The 27935-nt window shown below is 41.7% G+C and overlaps 1 protein-coding gene across 4 annotated transcripts in view; it reads right to left on the reverse strand.

The window, feature by feature from the left end:
- LOC139546693 (diacylglycerol kinase beta) overlaps positions 1 to 27935 on the reverse strand; it is a 153546-nt gene that overhangs the window by 70891 nt on the left and 54720 nt on the right. For 2 of the 4 annotated variants that reach the window (XM_071355383.1, XM_071355381.1), the window contains 14 exons: positions 27222 to 27372; positions 25055 to 25117; positions 24270 to 24533; positions 22609 to 22749; positions 21278 to 21327; positions 14921 to 14995; positions 14621 to 14740; positions 14040 to 14157; positions 13597 to 13685; positions 12562 to 12678; positions 11290 to 11388; positions 10788 to 10895; positions 10580 to 10653; positions 3329 to 3403 (listed from right to left, as the gene is read on the reverse strand). In XM_071355383.1, the coding sequence (XP_071211484.1) occupies positions 3329 to 3403; positions 10580 to 10653; positions 10788 to 10895; positions 11290 to 11388; positions 12562 to 12678; positions 13597 to 13685; positions 14040 to 14157; positions 14621 to 14740; positions 14921 to 14995; positions 21278 to 21327; positions 22609 to 22749; positions 24270 to 24533; positions 25055 to 25117; positions 27222 to 27372 (1544 nt within the window). The remainder of the gene's footprint in view (positions 1 to 3328; positions 3404 to 10579; positions 10654 to 10787; positions 10896 to 11289; positions 11389 to 12561; positions 12679 to 13596; positions 13686 to 14039; positions 14158 to 14620; positions 14741 to 14920; positions 14996 to 21277; positions 21328 to 22608; positions 22750 to 24269; positions 24534 to 25054; positions 25118 to 27221; positions 27373 to 27935) is intronic. The other 2 variants (XM_071355384.1, XM_071355385.1) reach the window with 2 other exon arrangements.

Below are 27935 nucleotides of genomic sequence, written 5' to 3' on the forward strand. Positions count from 1 at the left end.
TTTAAACTTCCTGAAAAGACGTCTTTTCACCTTTTATTTATGACCTAAAATGAACCGAACTTCAAAGTCTGGAAAATACATATTTTAAACGTCATTTTGCTTACAAGGTTCCAATTTTTGAGAACACACTGAAAGGTAACTTGCCACTGTCAGCTCAAATTTGGATTAAAATGTCATGAATAAAATTGTATTAACAGAGGGCGTGTACTGAATTAATGCATCATAAGGTAAGGGCTGGACTTGTTCTGGATGCTCCAAGAGTGACGTGTTATGTCTCGTATGTTGATCTAGCTAATAAGCTAGCTACGTAGCATGTGTACACTCACTGCAATGCACAGCAGATGTGCTAGCAAAATATAGCTACCTCCTTTGCTTGTTGTTAGGATGCTACAAGCTGGGTCATTCCTACAATGCAGTGCCTTTTTCTGTCCCCAGGAAATATCAGATCTTATTTAGTGTAAAATTTGAATTCCAAAATGCTTTAAATATAAGGTCAGGTGTCCTTTACCTTAAAAACACCAAAAATATGGATCCTGAAAGGGAATTCTATGCATTTTAAGCACTTGACAGTGGATGTAAGCGTTTTTGCCATGTCCCCAGGTGTTAATTATCAACTTCCACAATAAATATTAGCCATTAAATGATTAAAAGCTTTCTTCATTATTTTATAGTCCTAGTTAAAGTCTCTTTCATCAATACATTTTTTTCCTCATGATTATTGTATTTATTATTATTTTATATTTTATGTGTGTCCCTGATATCACTTTCCACACTTTTAGTTTGTTGTAATTCTCCACTTAAGAAAAGAACCCTTTCCTACAATGACACCACATTCAGGAAGTGCCATAATTTATTTGGTGTGAAAATTATGATGTAAAGCTAAAAAAATATAAACACTCAGTTGTATCTATTTGTTTATGTTTCATGTTTTTAGTCTGTATATACACACACACACTACTGTTCAAAAGTTTGGGGTCCCTTAGAAATGTCCTTTTTTTAAAGAAAAGCACATTTATTGTCGATTTAAAATAACATCAGATTGATCAGAAAGACAGTGTAGACAATGTTAATGTTGTAAATGACTATTGTAGCTGGAAACGGCTGATAGATTTTTAATGGAATATCTACATAGGCGTACAGAGGCCCATTATCAGCAACCATCCCTCCTGTGTTCCAATGGCACATTGTGTTAGCTAATCCAAGTTTATAATTTTAAAAGGCTAATAGATCATTAGAAGACCCTTTTGCAATTATGTTAGCAAAGCTGAAAATAGTTGTGCTGATTAAAGAAGCAATAAAACTGGCCTTCTTTAGACTAGTTGAGTATCTGGAGCGTCAGCATTTGTGGATTCGATTACAGGCTCCAAATGGCTAGAAACAAAGCACTTTCTTCTGAAACTCGTCAGTCTATTCTTGTTCTGAGAAATGAAGGTTATTCCATGCGAGAAATTGCCAAGAAACTGAAGATCTCGTACAACACTGTGTACTACTCCCTTCACAGAACAGCTCAAACTGGCTCTAATCACAATAGAAAGAGGAGTGGGAGGCCCCATTGCACAACTGAGCAAAAGGACAAGTACATTAGAGTGTCTAGTTTGAGAAACAGACGCTTCACAAGTCCTCAACTGGCAACTTCAATAAATAGTACCCGCAAAACACCAGTTTCAACGTCAACAGTGAAGAGGTTGGGATGCTCTGGGATGCTGGCCTTCTAGGCAGAGTTGCAAAGAAAAAGCCATATCTCAGACTGGCCAATAAAAAGAAAAGATTAAGATGGGCAAAATAACACGGACACTGACAGAGGAACTCTGCCTAGAAGGCCAGCATCCATGAGTCGCCTTTTCACTGTTGATACTGGTGTTTTGCGTTACGACAACTGGGTACTTTTTCCATCACTGACTTTTTCTGATAGAATACTAAAACAATAATTTTTTCCCCCAAAAGTTTGAGGTCCAAATGGCATTGCATAGTAGGAATGGCCCAGCTAGCTTCTGTTGTGAAGCAATCGAGTTACTGGTCCGGTATTAGAACTGAGATTCAGCTGAAAAGATATTAGCATTGTCAGAAATGCTACAAAAAAGTAGCACATTGTTGGTTCTCTATTTGCACATGAGAGCAGTAAATTATACATGTAATCAAAGCTGTTGCCCTTACAAACGTATTCAGTCCGAAAGGTGGCAAGTCTAATGGTCACTTTATGGATGCTGTAATCTTGTTCTTATCCAACACCTAGATATTGAGCTAGGTCGGGACAAGAAATTGTATTTTTTCTTAATGCTAAAGACCCTGTTAAAAATCTGGTATTTGGTTCTTGGTAATACAAATCAAGTTGATTTTGCGAAGTTTTGTCGACATTGGTGTCACATGGCTTAAATATGATAGTAGGGAGATTTGAATTTAACATTGAGCTTCAATGAATCCCAACTATATAATGTTACACCGAGTGACCGACTGCAAGGGAACCACTGTTCCCTGGTGTTTTACTACCCCACACATACACCATCATCAGTTTCATCACTGCTCTTGTTATGACAGGCAGTGCAACTTATCACAAGTAATTATAACACTACCACAATAATGGCATTACATCATGTTCATTTAACCTGGACTGTCCTGATGCCCTGTCTATTATCTACTATTGGTCATCGTCGGGAGAGAAGTGCGTCACTGTAGTCTGTCTCTCCTCCTACGATGGGCTCTTGAGAGAGAGAGCAGCCCTAGTCGTCACAGCAGAGGGAGGAGTGGGGGAGACAGGGATAGAACAGGTTGGCCGCTCTCAGAAGAAAGCATTCATGTCTATTGTTGTTGTGTAGGGCATTTCTCCTGAATTAACTGTTCCATATTGCACAACTCAGGTACAAGGTGTCCCTCTGGCTAGGATGATATGCACATCAGGTGTGTGTCAAGTATGTGTGTGTGTGTGTGTGTGTGTGTGTGTGTGTGTGTGTGTGTGTGTGTGTGTGGAGAGGATAGAGGTTGTCTGATGGTGCAGTAGCTTACTGCCAGGGTTGTGTTCAGTAGGGAGAAAACACTTTTAAGCCTAGTAAACCCTGGCCTATGTTCTGTTCCACAACCAAGTTCCATCTGGGACAGAACAACATTTGAAAAATAATAACTTTCTATGGATCCAAGATTTCAACAATTTCAGTATTTCAATCCGAAACGTTTTTTTTACATGGCACACTTCATTACTTTGCATGTTATAAAAATAAAAAAAAGTTTTTGTATAGATCCAATCATAGAGCAAGTGTTGCCTTGAGAAGTGGCACCATCCATTTTCTGGGCTGTGTCTATAGGTGGGACTGTGAGTGATGAGGATGAGACTTACCCCACCATGGGTCCCTCTCGGTCTAGACTGTACACCTGTCTGGGGTTCAGCAGGTACTGGAACTTTCTCAATACCCTTCAGGAGACATAACAGCAGTGTTAGAGTTACTGCACACACACACACACACACACACAAACTGACAAACTCACAAACTGTCTGTGCACATATGGAGCCAGAAAGAGAGGGAAAGAGAGAGAGAGGTAATACTTCATGCATACAAAGACAGACATATAACATGTAAAGAAGCACCATCCAAATTGTACAAGTTTTACTTAAAAGCACTGTCTACAGTAAATGTTCTGCTCCACAAATTGTCAATATCTCTATAGCTTACTGTGCCCAATGACACAGTAGTTTCCTGTAACCTTGACAAGCGGGAGATGCATCAGAGGGCTACTCTATTGAAGCCTCCACAGTGCTCTTCATGGAGCCTTGCACTGGTAATTGTGTTAGCTTCCGATACCCACACAGCACTTTGGTCAGAGTGAGAACAGAGGATGAAGAGGAGTGGGTAGAGGAGACAACGGAAAACCGACAGCTAGGTTAGAATGCGTCACGATGAACTAACCATTTGTCCTAGAATGCAACTCATACTATGTACAGTAGTGTGGCAGATTACTTGGGCAGTAAAAGTGTTAGGATACTGTTATGAATGTGACATAAAGAACACTTCAATTTAAGTGTACCAAGTTCACGCAAAAAGAGAAAATAGTAGAGATATACTACTTAATTTAAGAGAACTGTATGTCATTTAAAATGCTCATTTACAAAAACAAGACCAATCAGTGACACCATTATTTCCTTATTTACATCAAAGGGAGAAATAAATAGGTTTGCTTTTTGTACTCAGAGAGTAAATGCATATTTTTGTTACGAGAACACATCTATTAATAGAGAATAATTCTACCTTTAAGTGGTATTTAAGACTATGTTGCTATGGTGATGGTGTTTCTGAAGCCAAAATAGTGTCCTCACAGTGCTATGAAATGCATGGTGGGAGGACAGAGGAGAGAGAACTGAAACAGTGAACACATTCATTTACAGCCAGAATGGCACTTGGGACTTTAGGACTGTGTCGGAACAGCGAAATGACCATAATTATTTACCAAATTTAAAATCCTCTGCAATTACAAAGCCTTAAAATTCTTGAATGTAGTCATTGTTGTTAGCTATGTTAGCTTCACATTATTTAGATTATATGACGAGTAGCCAGCCAAAGGTTTAGAACACTTTGACAGTAGCATTACAGGACTCTATAAAACACATATTGCAGGAGTGTTTCAACCAGAGTGAATAATCTGAGACTTTCTATGTCAGCCATTCTCAACTGGCGGACCGCGGTCAGGATCCGGACCCAGAATGGGGTCAATACGGACCACGGGTTGTGACCAAAAAAATTAATATTATACAGGGCCATCAAAGTATTTAGACCCCTTCCCTTTTTCCAAATTTTGTTACGTTATAGCCTTATTCTAAAATGGATTATATTTGTAAAAAATCCTCATCAATCTACACACAATACCCAATAATGACTAAGCAAAAACAGGTTAAGATATTTTAGCAAATGTATAAAAAACAAAAACAGAAAAACCTTATTTACATAGCTCAGACCCTTTGCTATGAGACTCAAAATTGAGCTCAGGTGCATCCTGTTTCCATTGATCATCCTTGAGATGATTATACAACTTGATTGGAGTCCACCTGTGGTAAATTAAATTGATTGGACATGATATGGAAAGGCACACACCTGTCTATATAAGGTCCCACAGTTGACAGTGCATGTCAGAGCAAAAACCAAGCCATGAGGTCGAAGGAATTGTCTGTAGAGCTCCGAGACAGGATTGTGTCGAGGTACAGATCTGGGGAAGTGTACCAAACAAGCACTGAAGCTCCCCAAGAACAAAGGGCCTTGGTCAGGGAGGTGACCAAGAACCCAATGCTCACTCTGACAGAACACCAGAGTTCCTCTGTGGAGATGGGAGAACCTTCCAGAAGGACAACCATCTCTGCAGCACTCTACCAATCAAGCCTTTATGGTAGAGTGGCCAGACAGAAGCCAATCCTCAGTAAAAGGCACATGACAGCCCGCTTGGAGTTTGCCAAAAGGCACTCAGAATATGAGAAACAAGATTCTCTGGTCTGATGAAACCTAGATTGAACTCTTTGGCATGACTGCCAAGCATCATGTCTGGATGAAACCCGGCACCATCCCTACGGTGAAGCATCATGCTGCGCGGATGTTTTTCAGCGGCAGGGACTGGTAGCAAAGTACAGAGAGACCCTTGATGAAAACCTGCTCCAGAGCGCTCAGGACCTCAGACTGGGGCGAAGGTTCACCTTCCAACAGGACAACGACCCTAATCACACAGCCAAGACAACGCAGGAGTGGCTTCGGGACCATTCTCTGAATGTCCTTGAGTGGCCCAGCCAGAGCCCAGACTTGAACCCGATCCAACATCTCTGGAGAGACCTGAAAATAGCTGTGCCGCGACACTCCCCATCCAACCTGACAGAGCTTGAGAGGATCTGCAGAGAAGAATAGGAGAAACTCCCCAAATACAGGTGTGCCAAGCTTGTAGTGTCGTACCCAAGAAGACTCAAGGCTGTAATTGCTGCCAAAGGTGCTTCAACAAAGTACTAAGAAAAAGGTCTAAATACTAATGTAAATGTGATATTTCCTTTTTTTACAATTTGTACAAATTCTCATAAATGTCTTAAAACCATTTTTTTCCTTTGTCATTACCAGTACGGTATTGTGTGTAGATTGATGAGGGGGGAAACGATTTAATCAATTTTAGAATAAGGCTGTAACATAACAAAATGTTGGAAAAAGTCAAGGGGTCTGAATGATTTCCAAATGCACTGTCTATACAGTACCTGTCAAAAAAGCACACACCTACTCATTCAAGGGTTTTTCTTTATTTTTACAATTTTCAATTTTGTAGAATAATAGTGAAGACATCAAAACTATGAAATAACACATGGATTCATGTAGTAACCAAAAAAGTGAAACAAAATCAAAATATATTTGAGATTCTTCAAAGTAGCCACTCTTTGCCTTGATGACATCTTTGCACACTCTTGGCATTCTCTCAACCAGCTTCATCTGGAATGCTTTTCCAACAGTCTGCAGTCCAACTCTTCCCAAACCATCTCAATTGGTTTGAGGTCGTGTGACTGTCTTGTTGAAAAAGAAGCGCAAACCCAACACACAAAAGTTTGGACACACCTACTCATTCCAGGGTTTTTCTTTATTTGTAAAATGTTGTACATTGTAAAATAATAGTTAAGAAATCAAAACTATGAAATAACACATATGGAATCATGTAATAACCAAAAATGTGTTGAACAAATCTAAATATATTTGCACACTCTTGGCATTTTCTCAGGGCCCTCACCTCCTCCATGTAGGCTGTCTCGTCATTGTTGGTAATCAGGCTGACTACTGTTGTGTTGTCTGCAAACTTGATGATTGAGTTGGAGGCGAGTGTGACCACGCAGTCATGGCTGAACAGGGAGTACAGGAGGGGGCTGAACACACACCCTTGTGGGGACCCTGTGTTGAAATCAGCGAAGTGGAGGTGTTGTTAACTACCTTCACCACCTGGGGGCGGCCCGTCACGAAGTCCAGGACACATTTGCACAGAGCGGGGTTCAGACCCAGGGCCCCAGGGTTAATAACGAGCTTGGAGGGTACTATGTTTTTGAATGCTGAGCTATAGTCAATGAACAGCATTCTTACATAGGTATTCCTTGTATCCAGATGGGATAAGACGGTGTGCAGTGCGATGGCGACTGCAACTTCTGTGGATCTATTGGGGAGGTATGCAAATTGAAGTGGGTCTAGAGTGTCAGGTAAGGTAGAGGTGATATGATAGCCTCTCAAAGCACTTCATGATGACAGAAGTGAGTGCTACGGGTGATAGTCATTTAGTTCAGTTACCTTTGCTTTCTTGGGTACAGGAACAATGGCGGACATCTTGAAGCAAGTAGGGACAACAGACTGGGATAGGGAGAGATTAAATTTGTCCGTAAACACTCCAGCCAGCCGGTCTGTGCATGCTCTGAGGACGCGGCTAGGGATGCTGTCTGGGCCGGCAGCCCTGCGAGGGTTAACACACTTAAATGTTTTACTCACGTCGGCCACGGAGAACGAGAGCCCACAGTCCTTGGTAGTGGGCTGCGTCGGTGTTACTGTGTTATCCTTAAAGCGGGCAAAGAAGGTGTTTAGCTTGTCCGGAAGCAAGACGTCTGTGGTTTTCCCTTTGTAGTCCGTGACTGTGTGTAGACCCTGCCACATACGTCACATGTCTGAGCCGTTGAATTGCAATTCCACTTAGTCTCTGTACTGACGTTTTGCATGTTCGATTGCCTTATAAAGGGAATATCTGCACTGTTTGTATTCGGCCATATTCCCAGTCAGCTTGACATGGTTAAATGCGGTGGTTCGTGCTTTCAGTTTTGTGGGAATGCTGCCATCTATCCACGGTTTCTGGTTTGGGTAGGTTTTAATAGTCACAGTGGGTACAAAATCTCCCATACACTTCCTGAAGAAACTCAGTCACCGTATCCGTCGATGTTATTCTCAGAGGCTACCTGGAACATATCCCAGTCCGCGTGATCAAAACAATCTTGAAGCATGGATTCCGATTGGTCAGACCAGCTTTGAATAGACCTCATCACGAGTACTTCCGAAGACGTGGATGTCGAATAAGGCAGCCCCTCGCACCTCTCTGATTCAGAGGGGTTGGGTTAACTGTGGAATACACATTTCAGTTGAAGGCATTCAGTTGTACAACTGACGAGGTATACCCCTTTCTCTTTCCTGTTTGAGTTTTTGCCTATAGGAAGGGAGGAGCAAAATGGAGTCGTGATCAGATTCGTCGATGGGAGGGTGGGGGAGGGCCTTGTAGGCATTTTTAAAAAATTAGTAGTGGTGGTCCAATGTTTTCCCAGTGCGAGTACTACAGTCAATGTGTTGGTAGAACTTCGATAGCGTTTTCCTCAGATTTGCTTTGTTAAAATCCCCAGCTACAATAAATGTCGCCTCAGGATATGTGGTTTACAGTTTGCATAAAGTCCAGCGTAGTTCTTTGAGGGCTGTCATGGTATCGGTTTGAGGGGGAATATACATGGCTGTGACTATAACCAAAAATAATTATCTTGGGAGGTAATACGGTTGGCATTTAATTGTGATGTATTCTATGTTGTGTGAACAAAAATACTTTTTTGTTTCTGTACGTTATCACAATCACATCATGAGTAGTTAATCATGAAACATACACCCCCGCCTTTCTTCTTCCCGGAGAGTTCTTTATTCCTGTCTGCTCAATGTACTGAGAACCCAGCTGACTGTATGGATGTGGACAGTATATTCCAAGAGAACTATGTTTCTATGAAACAGAGTATGTTACAGTCCCTGATGTCTCTCTGGAATGAGATCCTCGCCCTGAGCTCTGCTACTTTATTATCCAGAGACTGACCATTAGCGAGTAATATACTCAGAAGCGTTGGATGGTGTGCACGCCTCCTGAGTCAGACTAGAAGTCCACTCCGATTACCTCTTCTCCATTGGCAGTGTTTTGGAGCAGCCTCTGGAATAAGTTAAATTGCCCTGGGGGGTACGAACAAAGGATCCAATTCGGGAAAGTCATATTACTGGTAGTAATACTGGTGAGTTACTGCCACTCTGATATCGAAAAGTTCTTTCCGACTGTATGTAATAACACAAACAAAATGACTGGGCTAATAATGTAAGAAATAGCACACACAAAAACAAAATACTGCACATTTTCTTAGGAGCTAGAAGCAGAGCTGCCATATCTGTCGGCACCATCTTTCTCTTTTCCACATTTTGTTGTTACAGCCCGAATTCAAAATTGATTAAATATATTTATTTTCTCACCCATTTACACACAATACCCCATAATAAAAAAGTGGAAACATGTTTTTAGGAATGTTAGCAAATTTATTGAAAATGAAATACAGAAATATCTCATTTACATAAGTATTCATAGCCCTGAGTCAATACATGTTAGAATCACCTTTGGCAGTGATTACATCTGGGAGTCTTTCTGGGTAAGTCTCTAAGAGCTTCGCACACCTAGATTATAAAATATATGCACATTAAGTCTCTAAGAGCGTTGCACGCTTGGATTGTACAATATCTGAAAATTATTCTCTAAAAAGTTCTTCAAGCTCTGTCGAGTTGGTTGTTGATCATTGCTAGACCGCCCTTTTCAAGTCTTGCCATATTTAAGCCGATTTAAGTCAAAACTGTAACTAGGCCACTCATGAACATTTAATGTCGTCTTGGTATGCAACTCCAGTGTATATTTGGCCTTGTGTTTTAGGTTATTGTCCTGCTGAAAGGTACATTTGTCTCCCAGTGTCTGTTGTCTCCCAGCACACTGAACCAGTTTTTCCTCTTTTTTGCCTGTGCTTAGCTCTATTCTGTTTCTTTGTATCCTAAAAAACTCCTTAGTCCTTGTTGATGACACACAAACCTATAACATGATGCAGCCACCACCATGCTTGAAAATATGAAGAGTGGTACTCAGTGATGTCTTGCGTTAGATTTTCCCCAGTCAGAACACTTTGTATTCAGGACATAAAGTATTTTTCTTCTCCACATTTTCTGCAGTTTTACTTTAATATTTTGTTTCTGTACAGGCACCCTTTTTTCACTCTGTCATTTAGGTTAGTATTGTGGAGTAACTACAATGTTGTTGATCCAGCCTCAGTTTTCTCCTATCACAAACATTAAACTCTGTAATAGTTTTAAAGTCACCATTGGCCTCATGGTGAAATCCCTAAGTGGTTTCCTTGCTCTCCAGCAACTGAATTAGGAAGGACTCCTGTATCTTTGTAGTGACTGGGTGTATTGATACGCCATCCAAAGTGTAATTAATAACTTCACCATGTCTGCTTTTTAAATTTTTTACCCATCCAATAAAAGGTGCCAATCTGGCTCACTCAGGTATCATATGAACACACATAAGACATGGCAACATATGTAGAATTGCAAGAAATTAGCTTTAAACCTGCAAAACAAATGATCTGCCCTATGTCAAAAGTGTAGAATTGCAGGAAATTTGCTTTAGAATGGCAATATTTTCTTTGTGCCAACAAGAGGGGAGTGAACAGTTTGGGGTCACATGGGTCACGAGATGGGGGGTTTGTTACTATGCCGATAGACAATATCCCTCCGGACCTTTACCACCTAGGAAATTTGTGCTCTATGTCACTTACCTCTCCCCTTGTCTCCCGCCACTCTTTGGGTTGACCAGGACCAGGAGGGGATGTGTGCCTGGGAGAGGAGTGATCTGGACAGGAGAGCAGAGACAGTCTAATGAGATTTATTGTATATCCATAGATACACAATCAACATTTTAGCCTGCCATGAGCTAACACAACAGACTCCAAGGCTCTGAAGATGCTCTGGGCTCGATTCACTCACCTGCAGTGCTTGTCCGTCTCCTGTGAATTTGAAGCTTTGACTCGGGTCGTCAGGGCTGGTGCTGGGCGGGGAGTCCCCTTCACCCCGCTTCACAACAGAATGACGGTCCTATAGACAGATAGATAGGCCAGCAGGCATAGAGACACATAAATAGACAGAAATATAAATGTGTTAATGCGTATAGGAATTGAGACAGAGAAATTGGACAAAAGATGTATATCTCAGATGGCCGGTGGCACCTTAATTGGGGAGGACGGGCGCATAGTAATGGCTGGAATGGAATAAATGGAATGGTATCGAACACCTCAGATACAGTACATGGTTTCCATGTGTTTGATATCATTCCATTCACTCCATTCCAGCCATTATTATTAACCGTCCTCCCCTCAGTATACTTTTGTGGGTCTCTAATTATATATTTCAAGGGTTTTTTTCAGCATTGAAAGTATTGGAGATAAAACATTTAGAGATTCAGAGTGTGATTTACAGCGTGTGATCTCACCAGGACTACAGGGCAGATGTAGGATGGGAGTAGAGTGTGGTCTCTAAGGGCTCCTCCATCACACTCTGGTTTCATGTTGGACGCACACTTATTATGGAGCTGATCAGGAAGGAAGGAGGATGAGGAGGATGGAGGGAGGAAAGGAGCAGAGAAGGAGTAGAAGAAGGAGAATGAGGCGAAGGAGAAGAGTGGAAAACAAAAACAAAAATAGGCATTTGACACAGTGCCAGATATTGCATAACAGTACCAGATTTAATGTAAAGTACAGTAGCTGCTTCTAAGACTGAGGATGAATAAATGCCTGCTGTGATGCTACAGGGATGAGCACATTACTAAACTATATATATAAATTGACAACCCTAGCAAGATCTTTGAACTCCCCTTACTGGTGGTTTGAGGTACCACAGTTTGAATTTTCATCTGAGCATTTACCTAATGGGGACATCTAGTGGACATATAAGGTAAAGTAGAAATTAGAAAATAGGTAGATCACAAACTATTGCAGTGAACTTCCTCAGGTTCATTGTTATCAACAGAAGCTCTTTGGGGCACTATGAACAGAAACATTGCCCCAATTCTAGGAGTTCTCCAGTAGAGGGGAGTACGTACAGGGCCATAACCAGGGTTGGATTGGATATCACGAAAAATAGGTAAAAAATACAATAAAAAATAATAATAATACTAGCCAGAGCAATTCAACATTACTGCAATAGAAGTCTCTGCCGGCAGCTAGCCACCTGACTGACACATTTTTAAGCAACTATTTTCCAAGTCATACTCCGAGAGTTGTTTTTTGTTTGTTTGGGGGGGATGTCTGTAGACGCGACACGAGTTGCTGGCAGTTCTAAAATTGCCTTTTGTCTGGCATCTGGCAAACACACTGTCAGCAGCTTGCTTACTTGAGCCGACACTGAGCTGGGGTAGTTAGTTTCATGTCTCAGGCCCTCGGCCTGTGCCATGAGAGGGTGGAGTTAGCCATTTGAGAGAGTGGTGATTGTGCTGCTAAAAATGCAAATCCACGAGGCAAATCCAGGGGACGCAGCCGAACATAACGAAAAAAAACACTGTTCATGATTCCACTAGTTCGCAAAGAGGCAGGCGCGATTAGAACAGTCAGATCAAGAATATAAGTGTTCTGAGCTTTGATCAATGCTGGGAGCAATATTTTCATATTGACTCGTAATTGATTTTCTTTATTGTGTGCAAATATATATATTTGTATTATCTCAGTGTCCTCATATGTAGTTATGGCCCCGAGTGTGTACTACTTACAGTGATCTGACACCACACACAGTGTAGGCCCGTTAAGCCCTGGTAGCACTTGATACTTCTGTGACAGCGGTCGCACTTAGTGGGAGAGTTTCCCTCCATCCACACGTGCTGCATAGCCTGGAGGGAGAGGGGGGGGGGGAGAGGGAGAGAAAGAACGAGAAAGATAGAGACAGTAACAATCACGATTACAAGGTCACAACATAAATCCTGTGCTAAACGTGCTATATTTAGTGCCAGATATCTACAAAAATAAAAGGCCATCTGAAAGGCATCATCTGTTAGTGAACCAGACTTGAGAAAGTGAAGTGGAGCTGAAACAGAGTAGACCTCCATCTGGAGAGAGAGAAGGGGGCCTTAGAGGGACAATTTCAAGGTCTGTGAGTTCATTCCAGAAGAGGTCTAATTAAATCAGAGGTTATATATAGAGACCGTTAACAACATAAGTAGCTCTGCATGATCTCCCTGCCGCCATGATCCTATGCGTAGAGGTGTGTGTGTGTGTGTGTGTGTGTGTGTGTGTGTGTGTGTGTGTGTGTGTGTGTGTGTGTGTGTGTGTGTGTGTGTGTGTGTGTGTGTGTGTGTGTGTGTGTGTGTGTGTGTGTGTGAGAGAGTCCCTGCTCCCATGATCCTCCTGCTCCTCTCCAGTCGTTAGCACTCGGCCAACTGCCAAAACAGGTTGCTTAGCAACGGCAGGGCGTTCTATTCACACAACGTTTGTCAGATGGTGGTTAGGGGTTAGCTGTGGGTTAGCTCTCAGCTTAAGGCATCACACTAAAGAGTCACTTAAGGTAGGATATTGTAGGCCTGAGTCACGGTCAAGCTCACTGATTGAGAGGATTACACTAGCATGAGTAATGCACGCAAGATATTTGTGAGTCGTTTAGTAAAGGGTAGACCTACATTTCTCAATATTTGTCACAATTTTTCTAAAACATAGGCACATAATAGATACTGCAATGACACACATGACAATATCATTAATGAGTGTGTGTCTGTGTGTTTGTGTGTGTGTTTAGTTGTCTGTATAGTACTCACATTAGTGTGTCTGCGGGACTTGGCGTAGGTGCTGATGCAGGCAGCGATGTCTTTGGACACACAGCGTTCATGGACTGTGTACTTGCATACTGAAACACAGAGGTACACAGAGAGACAGTTAACCAGTGGATGAACACTGAGCAGTAAGACCAACCCTTTCATTGAAACATGTAATAAAATGACCCAGCGATAACATAAAATTTGCCTTGATAATAGATAAATAATTAGTCACGCAATCATGTTTGTTATTCACAGAATGGAGGATGGGATAACAGAGTCAGAGAGAAATAGAGACAAGCATCTGGTTGAAAGACAGAGAGAGGAACTGAAAGGCACCCAGGAAGCGACAGAACAGAGAGAGTAGAGTAGTGAATGCCAACGAGGGACAGAAATAGGGACTGAAGTAGAGAGAGAGTGGAACTGAGGGCCACACACAGACTCACTAGAGCAGCAGAGGCCCTGCTTGCGGACTCCCAGCAGCATGGTGTGGCAGTAATTACAGTAGGCTGGCTTGTTGAAGTGCTTTAGTTTCCACACATGCTGCCCATCCTCCTGCACATTCTACACACAGAGAGAAAGATAGAGAGCAAGAGAGAGCGAGAGATCAGTGGAGAGAATGGCATGATAGACCAGAGTGCTTAAAAGGGATAATACTTACAAAAAAAAAGTAATCCATCACCACAAAAAGATCTTTCTGAATTGATTTTTTGGAACTGCCGCCCCAAACGCACTCACAGAGACACACACAAACACTTTCTCTCTCTCCCCACAGGGATCATACACTTACTAAAATGTATGCACTCATGTATGCACTCACTGTACTGCAAGTTGCTTTAGATAAAAGCATCTGCTAAATGGCATCCATTATCATATTACACACACACACACACACACACACACACACACACACACACACACACACACACACACACACACACACACACACACACACACACACACACACACACACACACACACACACACACACACACACACACACACACACACACACAAAGTGTCTTACCGTCTCCATACCCAGCAGGACCAGCAGAGGGATGGTGGTGAGGCCTCCTCTGATCCACTCCTCCAGAGTAACTGTTCCATCTCGGTCATAGTCTATCTCTTCCATCATCTCCTTCAGGATCTAGAACACAGGGAGAGGGGGAGGAAAGTCCAGTAAAGTCTTGCCAAATTGTAATACTGTAACGTTCCATTATTTCCTTGTCACTGTAGTTAAGCTAGCCTGTTCAGGTCCACCTACTCCAACGCTCCAACATGTTGGGATCAGGGAAAACAAGACACATAAGGCTGTGTGCATTCTTACTGGTCGCAGCTCTGTAGAGTCCCATTCCAGGTACTCTGCCACGTGGACCATCTGATTGATGATGCGGTCCAGTTCCTACACACACAGGAAGAGGGCAAAACATTAGACCACAACAACAACAACACTGTGGCAGTCTTCTTGATAATAAATGACCTCATCCACACATAAGCCAAAGAGTGGCTACTTTGAAGAATCTCAAATATAAAATATATTTTGATTTGTTTAACACTTTTTTGGTTACTACATGATTCCATGTGTGTTATTTCGTAGTTTTGAGGTCTTCACTATTATTCTACAATGTATAAAATAGTAAAAATAAAGAAAAACCCTTGAATGAGTAGGTGTGTCCAAACTTTTGACTGGTACTGTATATTGAATTTGTACCTTTAAAACAACGTCACTTGATATCCATTATAAGAAGAAGAAAAAAACAATAGGCAGGGCAGCACCTCCTACTGGAGATTTGATCTATCTACAGCTATTAATTCAGTCTCCCATCCAGGGTTTTAACCTAGCCCAGCCCTGCTTAGCTATGACATTTTTTTCAATTAAACCCAGGATTAACCTAATATAGACAATACAGTGCTTTCAGAAAGTATTCATACCTTCATATTTTGCAGTTTTACTAACAGGATGCATGTTTTGGAATATTTGTATTCTGTACAGGCGTCCTTCTTTTCACTCCATCATTTAGGTTAGTATTGTGGAGTAACAACAATGTTGTTGATACATCCTCAGTTTTCTCCTATCACAGACATTGGTGAAATCCCTGAGCGGTTTCCTTTCTCTCTGGCAACTGAGTTAGGAAGGACGCCTGTATCTTTGTTGTGACTCGGTGTATTGATACACCATACAAAGTGTATTTAATAACTTCAATGTCAGATTTGTACCCTTCTACTAATAGATGCCCTTCTTTGCAAGGCACTGGAACACCTCCCTGGTCTTTGTGGTTGAATCTGTGTTTGAAATTCACTGCTCAGCTGAGGGACCTTACAGATAATTGTATATATGGGGTACAGAGATGAGGTCATTCAAAAATAATATGAAATACTATTATTGCACACAGAATGAGTACATGCAACTTATGTGACTTGTTAAGCAATAATAATTTTTATCCTGAACTTATTTAGGCTTGCCCTAACAAAGGGTTATAATACTTATTGACTGAAGATATTTCAGCTTTGAATTTTGTATTAATTTGTAAAACTTCCTCAAACATAATTCCACTTTGACATTATGGGACATTGTGTGTAGGCCAGTGAGACAAAATCTAAATGTAATAAATTTTTTATTCAGGCTGTTACAGAACAAAATGTTAAAGTCAAGATGTGTGACTATTTTCTTGAAAGGCTGTAACGCACATCGTAATCCTCCTCGTCTGAGGAGGAGCAAGGATCGGACCAAAGCGCAGTGTGGTTTGAATACATTATTTAAACGAAGACGAAAAAAACACTTGACAAAATACAAAACAATAAACGACGTGAACAAACGAACGAAAACAGTACCGTGTGGCGAACAAACACAGACACGGCAACAATCACCCACAAACAAACAGTGAGAACAGCCTACCTTAATATGGTTCCCAAACAGAGACAACGTAAAACACCTGCCTCTGATTGAGAACCATATCAGGCTAGTTAGACAACCCTAAACCAATGAAAACACATAACATGGAATATATCCACCCAGCTCACGTCCTGACCAACTAAACAAAGACTAAACAAAGGAAATAAGGTCAGGAACGTGACAAAGGCCTAGGGTTTCAAGCTCTGGTTGATTTCAAATGTAATGATATTTAGTAATATTTCATTGTGTTTGGTTGTCAAAGCAACAAAATATCAACATTTGAAGAAGATGTATATTCCGCTTGGATAGTTCCATCTGTGTTTGTTTTACATTTTTGTAAAATGTTTTTTATTGAATATTAAAACATACGATGTACTTGCAGTTAAGCCACTCAGCATTTACATTACATTCAGTCATCTAACAGACTAACATCCAGGGCGACCCACAGATGCAACCAGGGTCAACGCCCTGCTCAAGGGCATGTCGACAGATCTCAGCGAACTATCAGCCACTGGCCCAAGCTCCCAACTGCCAGGCCACCAGCCTTCCAAGATCCCCCCCCCCCACAGTTCCCAGAGAGCTGCCCCTCAACCATCCGAGACCCACCCCCCACAGTCGTCGTCCCCACAATCCCCCCCTCCCCTCAAAAAATTATTCAGAATAAAATAAACCAATTCCACATCCCAACCCTCAGCTTCCCTCAGCCCATCCCACCTATCTCTGCTGGCCAACATCTACGGATTTCTATGCATCATATATCTTTCAACTATGCTGTGATGTTTAACATACAATTTGAATCTATCTAATCGAATGGAATCCACAGATTGCGAATTAAAGAATTATAATTTAAGCTGAAAAGCATGAATTCTTGAATCTTGCATCGTTTTATATATCAACTCATACCATAGAATCGGTACATCAAAAATCTCTTCCCAAGTATTTTGTAATCCGTATGGCACAGCTGTCAACATCCTGGTCCTCAAATGAAACTGGTATACTTTCCTATTTATGCTATTTTTATTCCTCCCGCTGCCACCTGCCTCCTCCATGTTTGAGGTAATGCTGTAATCAATTGGTTGTATTCTTGGATTGAGCAGACCTTTCCAACAACTAAGATAACTGCATGAATGACATAACTCTACCATTCCAATGTACAATATATATATTTTTGTTTGTTATTCCCTTTTCAAACATCTTTTCCATAAATACAGGTATTTTATCAACCAGCACATTTGAGTTCAGACATAGTATTTGTTGTAACATTTGTTCTATTTTTCAGGGAGATGAAATTGAAATTGCAACCAGCTCTGCAATGCTGGTTTGAAAAAGAGAGATACTTCGAAAAAGGTTTCATTTTCAATTAATCGAAAATGAGACATGGGAATCTGCACAAAGGCAGAAAGCCATTTTTAAACAATGGATGAGCTTTTCTCAATAATCTACTTGAGATCCATTTATGGTTCAATTAAAACTTTTCTATAAGTGAAACTTTTAAATCAAATCAAATCAAATTTTATTTGTCACATAGACATGGTTAGCAGATGTTAATGCGAGTGTAGCGAAATGCTTGTGCTTCTAGTTCCGACAATGCAGTAATAACCAACGAGTAATCTAACCTAACAATTCCACAACTACTACCTTATACACACAAGTGTAAAGGGATAAAGAATATGTACATAAAGATATATGAATGAGTGATGGTACAGAACGGCATAGGCAAGATGCAGTAGATGGTATCGAGTGCAGTATATACATATGAGATGAGTAATGTAGGGTATGTAAACATAAAAGTGCATAGTTTAAAGTGGCTAGTGATACATGTATTACATAAAGATGGCAAGATGCAGTAGATGATATAGAGTACAGTATATACATATACATTATTTAAATTGTTTAAAGTGGCTAGTGATACATTTTTCATCAATTTCCATCAATTTCCATTATTAAAGTGAGCTGGAGTTGAGTCAGTATGTTGGCAGCAGCCACTCGATGTTAGTGGTGGCTGTTTAACAGTCTGATGGCCTTGAGATAGAAGCTGTTTTTCAGTCTCTCGGTCCCTGCTTTGATGCACCTGTACTGACCTCGCCTTCTGGATGATAGCGGGGTGAACAGGCAGTGGCTTGGGTGGTTGTTGTCCTTGATGATCTTTATGGCCTTTCTGTGACATCGGGTGGTGTAGGTGTCCTGGAGGGCAGGTAGTTTGCCCCCAGTGATGCGTTGTGCAGACCTCACTACCCTCTGGAGAGCCTTACGGTTGTGGGCGGAGCAGTTGACGTACCAGGCGGTGATACAGCCCAACAGGATGCTCTCGATTGTGCATCTGTAGAAGTTTGTGAGTGCTTTTGGTGACAAGCCGAATTTCTACAGCCTCCTGAGGTTGAAGAGGCGCTGCTGCGCCTTCTTCACAACGCTGTCTGTGTGGGTGGACCAATTCAGTTTGTCCGTGATGTGTACACCGAGGAACTTAAAACTTACTACCCTCTCCACTACTGTCCCGTCGATGTGGATAGGGGGGTGCTCCCTCTGCTGTTTCCTGAAGTCCACAATCATCTCCTTTGTTTTGTTGACGTTGAGTGTGAGGTTATTTTCCTGACACCACACTCCGAGGTCCCTCACCTCCTCCCTGTAGGCCGTCTCGTCGTTGTTGGTAATCAAGCCTACCACTGTAGTGTCATCCGCAAACTTGATGATTGAGTTGGAGGTGTGCATGGCCACACAGTCGTGGGTGAACAGGGAGTACAGGAGAGGGCTCAGAATGCTCCCTTGTGGGGCCCCTGTGTTGAGGATCAGCGGGGTGGAGATGTTGTTACCTACCCTCACCACCTGGGGGCAGCCCGTCAGAGTACCCAGTTACACAGGGCGGGGTCGAGACCCAGGGTCTCGAGCTTGATGATGAGTTTGGAGGGTACTATGATGTTAAATGCTGAGCTGTAGTCGGTGAACAGCATTCTCACATAGGTATTCCTCTTGTCCAGATGGGTTAGAGAGAGGTTTACCGTTTTTATATTTAATAATCTCAATCCACCCAGTTCATATTCATTATATAGATATGCACGTTTTATCTTGTCTGGTTTACCGTCCCAGATAAAGTAAAATATTTTTTGCTCATATGATTTGAAAAAACGAATTATCATAAGTAGGCAGCGCCGTAAGTAAGTGAGTAAACTGAGATATGACTAAGGAGTTAATCAGTGTAATTTCTTCATAAATAGACAGGCATTTACCTCTCCATGGTTGCAGGATCTTGTCCATTTTTACTTGTTTTCTATTGAAATTGATTGTAGAGAGTTCATTTATGTCTTTTGTGATATGAATACCAAGTATGTCTACTTCACCGTCAGCCCATTTTATAGGTAAACTGCAAAGTCATGTAAAATGTGTATTTTTTTAAGATCCAATACGTAATATTGTACACTTACCATAATTAGGTTTTAGTCCAGAGAGTCCAGAAAAGTTATCTAGATCTTCAATGAGACATTGCAGGAATCTAGCTATCGGACTTAATATAAAACTTGAGTCATCAGCATACATGGACACCTTTGTTTTTAAGCCTTGGATTTCTAATCCTCTAATGTTGTTATTTGATCTGATTTTAATAGCTAGCATTTCGATGGCCATATTGAATAGATATGGTGACAGCGGACACCCATGTTTAACTCCTCTTGACAAATCAAAACTCTCTGAGAAGTAACTGCTATTTACTATTTTACACCTGGAGTTGCTATACATAACTTTTTCCTATTTTATAAGAGACTCATTGGAATTGAAAAAATCCAGGTATTTATAAATAGAATCCAGTTTTATTTGATCAAAATCCGCTATAAATACCAGGGATGGCTTCTTAGATGTTTCATGTTGTTCTATTATTTCTAGTAGTTGTCGTATATTATCTCTAATGTATCGTCCATGTAAAAAAACTGTCTGATCAGGATGAACAATACCTGGTAAAACCTTTTTAATTCTGAGTGCTATGCATTTCGCGAGTATTTTTGCATCCCAAATTGAAGTGTAAGAGGCCTCCAGTTTTTTAGATAAACTAGATCTTTCAAATTGATAATTGATATGTTGGATTCACATCTCCATCTCAACCAAAAATCGAAGCTAAAGAATAGGACTAAATCAAATTCAACTTTATTTAAAATGCATTTACATTTTGATTTGATAGATTTTAGGTTGAAATGGAGAGGTTACTGTAACTATACATTTATTTTTATGTAATCATATAAAGCGTGCATGTTCAAAATAGCATACGTAGGTTGTCGCAGGTCTGTGGACATCTTCACAATTGCTATAATAATATTTGCAGAATCTTGAACGGCATTGATCACTTGCACCATGTACTTTTAATGTAATCTCAACTACAATCCAGGTCATTTGGTTCTGCTATTAGATGAAGCACATTGATAAGTAACACATTAATCTGTTGTATAAATAAACGAGATATCTGACATTGTATTCCCACTTGAAATGTGCTGTGATTTTAAATGGTTGAAAGTGCAGTGATAGACATTTGGGTGACAACTAAACAAAAAATCTGACATAGTTTTTTCTTTGGAATTTGGTTGTGCTTTTAGATGGTTGAAAGCCTAGTGATGACACATTGGAAATTCAACTAACTTTTGGCTCTTCTTGACTGGGTGAATAAAGGTTGTAATCTCATTGATCAACGTCTCAACCAAATATTACCCACGTTGAAATTACGTGGTGTGCCCAGTGGGAAGGTTGGTATGTAATTGGACTAGAAAGGGGAAGAAGAGGAGAGGAGAAAAGAGGAGAGAGGACCAGACTTACCGAGCTGTCCAGTACTCCATTGCCATCTGTGTCGTACAGCCGGAACATGACTAGGGGGGAAAGAGAGAAAAGAGACCCCATGATTCAGCTATAATGAGTTCTTGTTAACACCGCTAACATTCCCAGTCAGACCCCCCTCTGGAGAGCAGGGGAAATATTAGAGCGCTACACGACACCACTCCTGTGTTGAAGCAGGGGGAGGTAATAGAACGTGACATGTACTTTGTGTTGTTGAGATGTCGGAATCGGTTAGCTGAGATTAGCTGTGTTAGGGTGTGTAGATATAGCTCCCGATGCTAAAGAAGTCTATTAGACACACCATGGCTTAGGATGTCAAGGGGCTAACAAGGACAGGTGCTGAGCTAATCCCCAGAGGAGCCCGACTCCTGATTTACTGCTAACAACCAGTCACTCATTCACTTACACTGTACTGCTGAGTGTTGAGGCCACTGCAGGCAGGTGTGTAGGCAAGTGTGTGTGTGTGCCTGTGTGTGTGTGACAGCTCAACTGTACTTGGCCACAGAAATATGGCTGTAAACATTATTTGCTTAAATAATTAAATGTACAATCTAAAAATGTTTTTTTTTTTGGATGACCCAACTGCTGGTTTGCAGGCATTGCGTCACTTAGTTGGGTGCTTTTCTTTAAAAAGAGCGAGGTTGGGTTGTTGATGCTGGGTTATTGAAATATGATCAGAAGACTGGAGGTGTGGTTTATTAGGGCGTAGCTTTCCGATAGTTATTTTTGGTCACCCGCAAGAGTAAATGTCATTCTGGTTTATCTGTCTGTTGTATTGTTATCACATGATAAAGTTGAACACTGACACTTTTGTAGCTTTAATGAGGCTTACACATATGAGTTCCTCAAGAGCGTATGCATATCCCAATGTTGTAATTTTATTGCAAAAATATTAATTTGCATTGTACCAACAACCTGAGCAGGAATTACATTTACTCTCACATGTGGCCCCATAAAACGATCTGAAGGCCATGCCCCTAATAGGCCACGCCCCCTGAAAATAACCTATTCCATTAAAAAAAGACCCAGCTGTTGGGTCAACTCAGTATGAAAGTGAATAAAAACCCAACTGAAAACCCAACCTGTTGTGTTATTCACGCAACCTAACTGGCTGGGTCAAAATCACCCTGCATGTGTTCTGTTCAATATTTACCCAGGATCTTTTTTGAGTGTATGACCTGAATGAATGAATTTGACTAATCCTCGCAAATTATGGTAGGATGTCTTTCTGAGTGGTTGAGGGACACACCTTGACTCCACATGACCCTCACAAGTCATTACAAACTTGCCTCCAACCAACCCCTATAACTTACATTCCAGCTTGTCCTCTGGTGTGCCCCTCTCCAACAGGGACAGGTAACACACGATGTCCTTCAGAAACACCACCTGGGGGGAGGGTAAGGGGGAGCCCTTCTGGGGTGACGGACTCCTCAACTTCTCCGCTCTGATCCTCTCTATGGATGTAATGTAACAAGAGATCAATGGATGATGGGGATGTCATACAGCAATGACCATGAGCATGACTAAGCAACATGGCAGATTGAAATGTGATATGGCATGGTGATATGGATATGGTGATATGATGTGATAGACACATAAATCAAATCCAATAAATATCATAGCCTGTGTAAAGCTGGTAAAGCGTAGTTAGCTACCAATACACATGCCATGCAAAGTATTGAGCTAACAGAAACCAATGGCCACAGCTCAGACAATATTAACCAGCACACTTTATCAAACTGCTAGCTAAAATGCCTTGCTGTGAGTGATAATCAGTACAAAAGTATGTGGACAACCCTTCAAATTAGTGGAATCGGCTATATCAGCCACATCCGTTGCTGACAGGTGTATAAAATTGAGCACACAGCCATGCAATCTCCATAGACAAACATTGGCAGTAGAATGTTCTTACTGAAGAGCTCAGTGACATTAATTGTCATAGGATGCCACCTTTCCAATAAGTCAGTTTGTCAAATTGCTGCCCTGCTAGTGTTGCCCCGGTCAACTGTAAGCGCTGTTATTGTGAAGTAGAAACGTTTAGGTGCAACAACTCCTCAGCCGCAAAGTAGTTGTCCACACAAGCTCACAGAAATGTGTTTCCATGGCTGAGCAGTCGCACACAAGCCTAAGATCACCATGCACAATGCCAAGTGTTGGTTTGAGTGGTGTAAAGCTTGTCGCCATTGGACTCCGGAGTAGTGGAAACGCGTTCTCTGGAGTGATGAATCACACTTCACCATCTGGCAGTCCGACAGACGAATCTGGGTTTGGCGGATGCCAGGAGAACCCTACCTGCCTGAATGCATAGTGTCAATTGTAAAGTTTGGTGGAGGAGGTATAATGGTCTGGGGCTGTTTTTCATGGTTCGTGCTCGGCTCCTTAGTTCCAGTGAAGATAAATCTAGACGATTCTGTGCTTCCAACTTGAAACAATTTGAAGAAAGCTCTTTCCTGTTTCAGCATGACAATGCCCCCGTGCACAAAGTGAGGTCAATACAGAAATGGTTTGTTGAGATTGGTGTCAAAGAACTTGACTGGGCTGCACAGAGCCCTGACCTCAACACCAGCAAACATCTTCGGGATTAATTGGAACTCTGACTGCGAGCCAGGTCTAATCTGCCAATATCAGTGCCTGACGTCACTAGTGCTTTTACGGCTGTGTTCCCGGTTGTGTTCCGACATCAAGTGGAAAGTCTTCCCAGAAGAGTGGAGGCTGTTATAGCAGCATAGGGGGTACCAACTCCATATTAATGATTTTGGAATGAGATATTCGAGGAGCAGGTGTCCACATTCTTTTGGTCATGTAGTGTATTTTAGTGCTGTGGCATTAGTAATGTTCCAGGCACAACATTTCTCTAACATTGATGTCATTGGAATTCATTGTTTACGGCAATACCATAGTCTAATACAGCATGCGTCACAACTTTTCCAGGAAAACAGTGTAATTGCCTACAGCACCTGAACAAGGTATTTACCTGGGGAGAGGCGAGGGGAGGCTGGGGACTTGGCTGGGGTGGGTGTCAGAGCATTACTACTGCTACCTGTGGAGAGTTTGGCTTGGGTGCAGGCAGGTGAGTGGTAGGAACCCCTGGGTGTGTGGGCCCCTGTCCCAGAGCGCTGTGAGGAGGAACGGGAGGAGCAGGGAGAGGTAGACACGGCACCTGAACATGTGGCCATCACAGTGGAATGCTCTGGAGTGTGCCGGCCCATTGCTGTCAGGATGCTCTTCCCATTCATTCCTAGAAGACAGAGAAGGGGAGATAAGGGGGAAAGATGATTTCAGGAAAGATAAAGCAAGATAGGTAGGCAGTGGACTCATTAATTTGCAAACAGTTGTGTTTACAGAAGCAGACATTTAGCATTGAGGGTTAAGCCACACAACAAAATACACAAAGTAAAGATACCTCACTTTCCAACCATGGGTCATGAAGAGAGATTCAAAATGACAAATAGAAAAAGTTTCAGCATTTCACAACAACCAAAAACGGGACATTTTTTTCTTCATTTTTCACAACAATAACAAGGATGGTACAGATGAAACAAGAAAAGTCAGGTGAGATATACTCCACACACAAAACAACAGTTTACAACAAACGAAATTCCACTGAGCCATGGTACAGACTACTATCATGTCACCTACTCCAAAACACAGATCACAAGTCACTTTATAACAGCAGTCAAACACTGTTGACAGACAGTAGCTGGACCATGAGTATTAGTAGGGCTATCTAAACATTTCCCTGTTGTCCTGCAGTGGTACCTGTTATGGGGGCACAGGCCACTTCAGTCTGTATAGAGATGCCTGCATCAATGGAACGTGGCTCTGCAGACACATCAGGGCAAGAAAAGCAAGACAGATAAAGTGAGAGGATGTGAAATGGAGGAAGGGAGGAGAAATGCACCAGAAGAAGTGTGATATAGGCTGTGTTAAAGGGGAGCAGAAGGAGTGTGATATAGGCTGTGTTAAAGGGGAAGCAGAAGGAGTGTGATATAGGCTGTGTTAAAGGGGAAACAGAAGGAGTGCGATATAGGCTGTGTTAAAGGGGAAGCAGAAGGAGTGTGATATAGGCTGTGTTAAAGGGGAAACAGAAGGAGTGCGATATAGGCTGTGTTAAAGGGGAAGCAGAAGGAGTGTGATATAGGCTGTGTTAAAGGGGAAGGAGAAGGAGTCAGATATATATAGAAATGTCTGGCAATATGAGGGTGGATTCTATTTATAGCCATGGCAAAATTCAAAACATTTCAATAAAACTCTAATAAAATAAAGTAAAAATGTATCTGGTGACATTTTAGAGCGAAGAGAAAGCAATATAAAAAGGCAAAGCAGATTAGAGGTTGCAGTAGTCTAAAGGAGCAGACTAGTGCTTCAATGACTATTGACAAATTATGGGACCTTGTCTATAGTCAAACAACAACACATTCTTCTAACCAGTGCATTGCTAGGGTCATGAGGATCATTAATGAAGCAGGTTCCTATTGGCCCGTATAGTAAAACCCTCTACTGGTGCTGTAGGCAAGGAAAGACAGGACAGGAAGTCATGAAAGTCATAAAAGAAAGACAGATCGTCTGTTTGGTCCTGAGAGGAAAGCAGAATATTAACCTATTAGAGAACTGTGGCCCCTACCTGCCCAACACACAACAAAATAGACCTTATATCAAGACATAGGAGTGAAGAATAGTGTCAACAACACACTAGAAATACTTATTTCTCCCTGTCTCTTTTTGTTGGGGACTGGGAGATTGATCCAGGCAAGGAAACGCAAGCCTCTCTGGTCCTGAATGATAAAACCATGATGGGACTCTGACAGAGGGAGAGCGAGAGCGAGAAAGAGAGGAAAGGAGAGAGAGAGAGAGAGAGAGAGAGGAGAGAAAATAGAGTGTGAGAGAGATAATGAGAAAGGGGATGGGAAGATGGATAAACAACGCTTGCTTTGGCAATGTTAACATATGTTTCCCATGCCAATAAAGCCCCTTGAATTGAATTGAGAGAGCGAGAGCGAGAGAGACAGAGAGATACAGACAGACAGACAGACACAGTCATATTAGGAAAACAAGTCTTCAGGGAAAGACAGACACTAGCTGGGTAAATGTGTATCTATCTATCTGATCCTCTCATTTCTGCACACCCACGGAGGTTAGTAGAGAGATCAAACACCAGATGGCAGTGTAGGCTGTGTCCTTTTTCTTCTTCTCCACATCTGATCAAATGAAGAGGCTCAGGAGTAACACCACCTCTCCCCCCTCTCTCTCTCGCTCCATCTCTCCATCTCAGATGGTTGGGTGGGCTCGCATCTTTCCATTTGGAGAGGGGTAAGATTCCTCCCATCTGTCCCCTAGTGTTCAGCTGTTCATCAGTGAGGGACAGCCAGGCAGGCTGATAGAGCCCATATATAAACCCATATGGTGGAGGAGGACACACAGTTTACAAGCTGTCCAGGTGCAGTGGAAGTAATGAACCTAAACCACTCCATAGCGTTGTTTGTGGCCACTGTCATGGCAAGTAAAGCAGCAGTGTTTGCATTGTGTGTTTTTTTGGAAAGTGTTTTGAGGAATGTGTGAGTGCAGACTACAACTAACTCCCTTGACTACAATCTGTAGCAGAGGGACACTCTGCCTGAGACAAGCATTAACCTGCGAGGGAATCTAATTTCGGAGATGCATACAATAGTACACCAACGATTTAGCCTAACTCCATCCCCAAAACTTTTGAGGGCCAGGAAAGACACTGTTGATATCTACCAGGGTCATGTTCAGTAGGGAGAAAACATTGAGAAATAATTTGGAACGGGAAGGTATTACCTGAACTTCTCCAATAAGAACACAAAAAATAAAAAATAAACCCTACTGCCCTACTGAACACGACCCAGGTTCTCACCAGTCCCAGCCAGAGTAAATCACCACCAGGTTGAGGGAGGCCACTACTCACCCAGCAGTCCTGCTCCAGCGCGGGGCACCTCAGGAGAGCAGCCCCCTGTCTTGCTCTTGAAGGAGGTGAACAGGTGCTGACACAGCTCCTCAGGGATGTCATTCTCCAGGTATGTGGTCATGAAGAGCTGGAAACCCTCATAGTCTATGGGCTGCTCACACACGGATGGATGGAGAGATAGAGAGATAGAGAAAAAGAAGAGTCAGATACCTTGGATATAAATATTGTAAACAACAGAGTCTGGTTAGCAAAAAAGTACACGATGGTGACATTGAGTAAAAGACTATCACCATACTTTTTTGCCTCCTGGTCCCTCATTTCTTTATGTGGGAAGGCAACACCTGTGAAGTGTTGTAAACCACATACTTTTGCAGTAGAAATAATCTGTTTCAGTATATAAAAGGAATGAAACCTTTAGAAAAGTTGTTTGCCTGTATGCTGGAAGTTTTATTGATGGTCTGCAGTATTGTGTTTTAGATATGTCGTATTCAATCATCTCTCTACAACACAGACAGAGCATGATGATAACACTTATCGCTTTGTGCCTTTTTTGAAAAAAGCTTTAGGGTTGAGAGGAGACTGGAAATGGCCAATTTGGAGAAAACATAAATCAGTTGATTTCATGGATTTCAGACAGGATGGTGCGCTGGCTGTGGTTTTAGCCTTTAAAAGTGTAATATTAGTATAAACCTTCAAAGGTAAAAGGCATACAGA

The sequence above is a fragment of the Salvelinus alpinus genome, chromosome 20 (assembly GCF_045679555.1).
Source record: "Salvelinus alpinus chromosome 20, SLU_Salpinus.1, whole genome shotgun sequence".
Classification (NCBI taxonomy): domain Eukaryota; kingdom Metazoa; phylum Chordata; class Actinopteri; order Salmoniformes; family Salmonidae; genus Salvelinus; species Salvelinus alpinus.